Source organism: Branchiostoma floridae, chromosome 7 (assembly GCF_000003815.2).
Source record: "Branchiostoma floridae strain S238N-H82 chromosome 7, Bfl_VNyyK, whole genome shotgun sequence".
NCBI lineage: Eukaryota > Metazoa > Chordata > Leptocardii > Amphioxiformes > Branchiostomatidae > Branchiostoma > Branchiostoma floridae.
The window spans coordinates 7,429,963-7,431,014 of NC_049985.1; the positions used below are offsets into that span (position 1 = coordinate 7,429,963).

At 46.8% G+C, this 1,052-nt stretch overlaps 1 protein-coding gene across 1 annotated transcript in view; it reads right to left on the minus strand.

Moving 5' to 3' along the window:
• Positions 1–28: 28 nt before the first annotated feature.
• The window catches only part of LOC118419400, an 11,898-nt gene continuing 10,874 nt past the window's right edge, over positions 29–1,052 (minus strand). Inside the window, exons 10-11 of the mRNA XM_035825767.1 lie at positions 682–969; positions 29–220 (exon numbers count right to left, since the gene is read on the minus strand). Of these exons, the coding sequence (XP_035681660.1) occupies positions 159–220; positions 682–969 (350 nt within the window). The 3' untranslated portion in view covers positions 29–158. The remainder of the gene's footprint in view (positions 221–681; positions 970–1,052) is intronic.

The window sequence follows — 1,052 nt, forward strand, 5'->3', positions numbered from 1 at the left end:
GTACCAATAGAAAGGATTGAAAGGGAGGGAGGGAGGGAGGCAGGGAGGGAAGGTACTACAGTGATGTGGTACAGTGATGTGATAAATGGGAAAACTGTATCCCGAAATAGAAATACAGACAAGGTTTAGTAACGCCTATGAGGCATCTTGATGATAGCTTACCGCTCTTTGTTGCTGTCGACTTCGTGGTCTTCAAGTCCGCGGCGGTCAGGTTTCCCGGCTGAAAAGAGAATTATACGTGACATTTCTAAGACGAGAAGAATCGATTTGATTTTGTTGACGAAGAGCAGTTTTTTCTACACAAAATGTCATAGGGAGCCTAAACAAATTCAATTTCTAATTTTTATCACTTATGCGGGAGCGTGTATTAAAGGTCATTAAACTCTGCTGTTTTCCGTGACTGGCTCCCTTAGAGAGATCAGCGGCCGCCTTGCCATAACATGCAACAACCTCGACACTATCTTCACTAGATCAGGCCGTTTTCCCAATAGCGGCATTCCATTCATGGTCAGGGCATTAACTTATCGTCTCCATTACTATCATAAAACGCCGAATGTGATGTTCCTACACCAATACAGCCGTAAGGTAGTAAGCTGTGTGGCAAATTGATAAGATGGCAAATAAACCAGTATACTGTCATGCATTGGACAAAGCGTAATGTCAGTGCAAGGACATACTTACCGCCGCAGGTGTACTCGACTTCCAGGTACTTATAAGTGAACGGCATACAAGGATCCCCGAAACGGCCGTTGTCGGCCGCCACAGAGCAGCGGGACTTCCCCTGGCATTTGCTCCGCATGTAGGAAAGGCTGGTCTTGCTGATGCAGTTGGTGTTCCCGATTGTGGGATGGGGGCAGACCTCCGGGCCTTGGGTCCGGCCGTACATGGCAGACACGATGTTGATAGTTTTTCCAGCAGGACAACTGATGGTCAATATTCCACCTTCACACACTCGACGGGTTTCTAGATCTGTTACAATGTATAATCGAAAGTCATAACTAGGAGAGAATAGCCTTTGAAGGAAACATGGCTCTGGTGCCAGTCTGGCATCG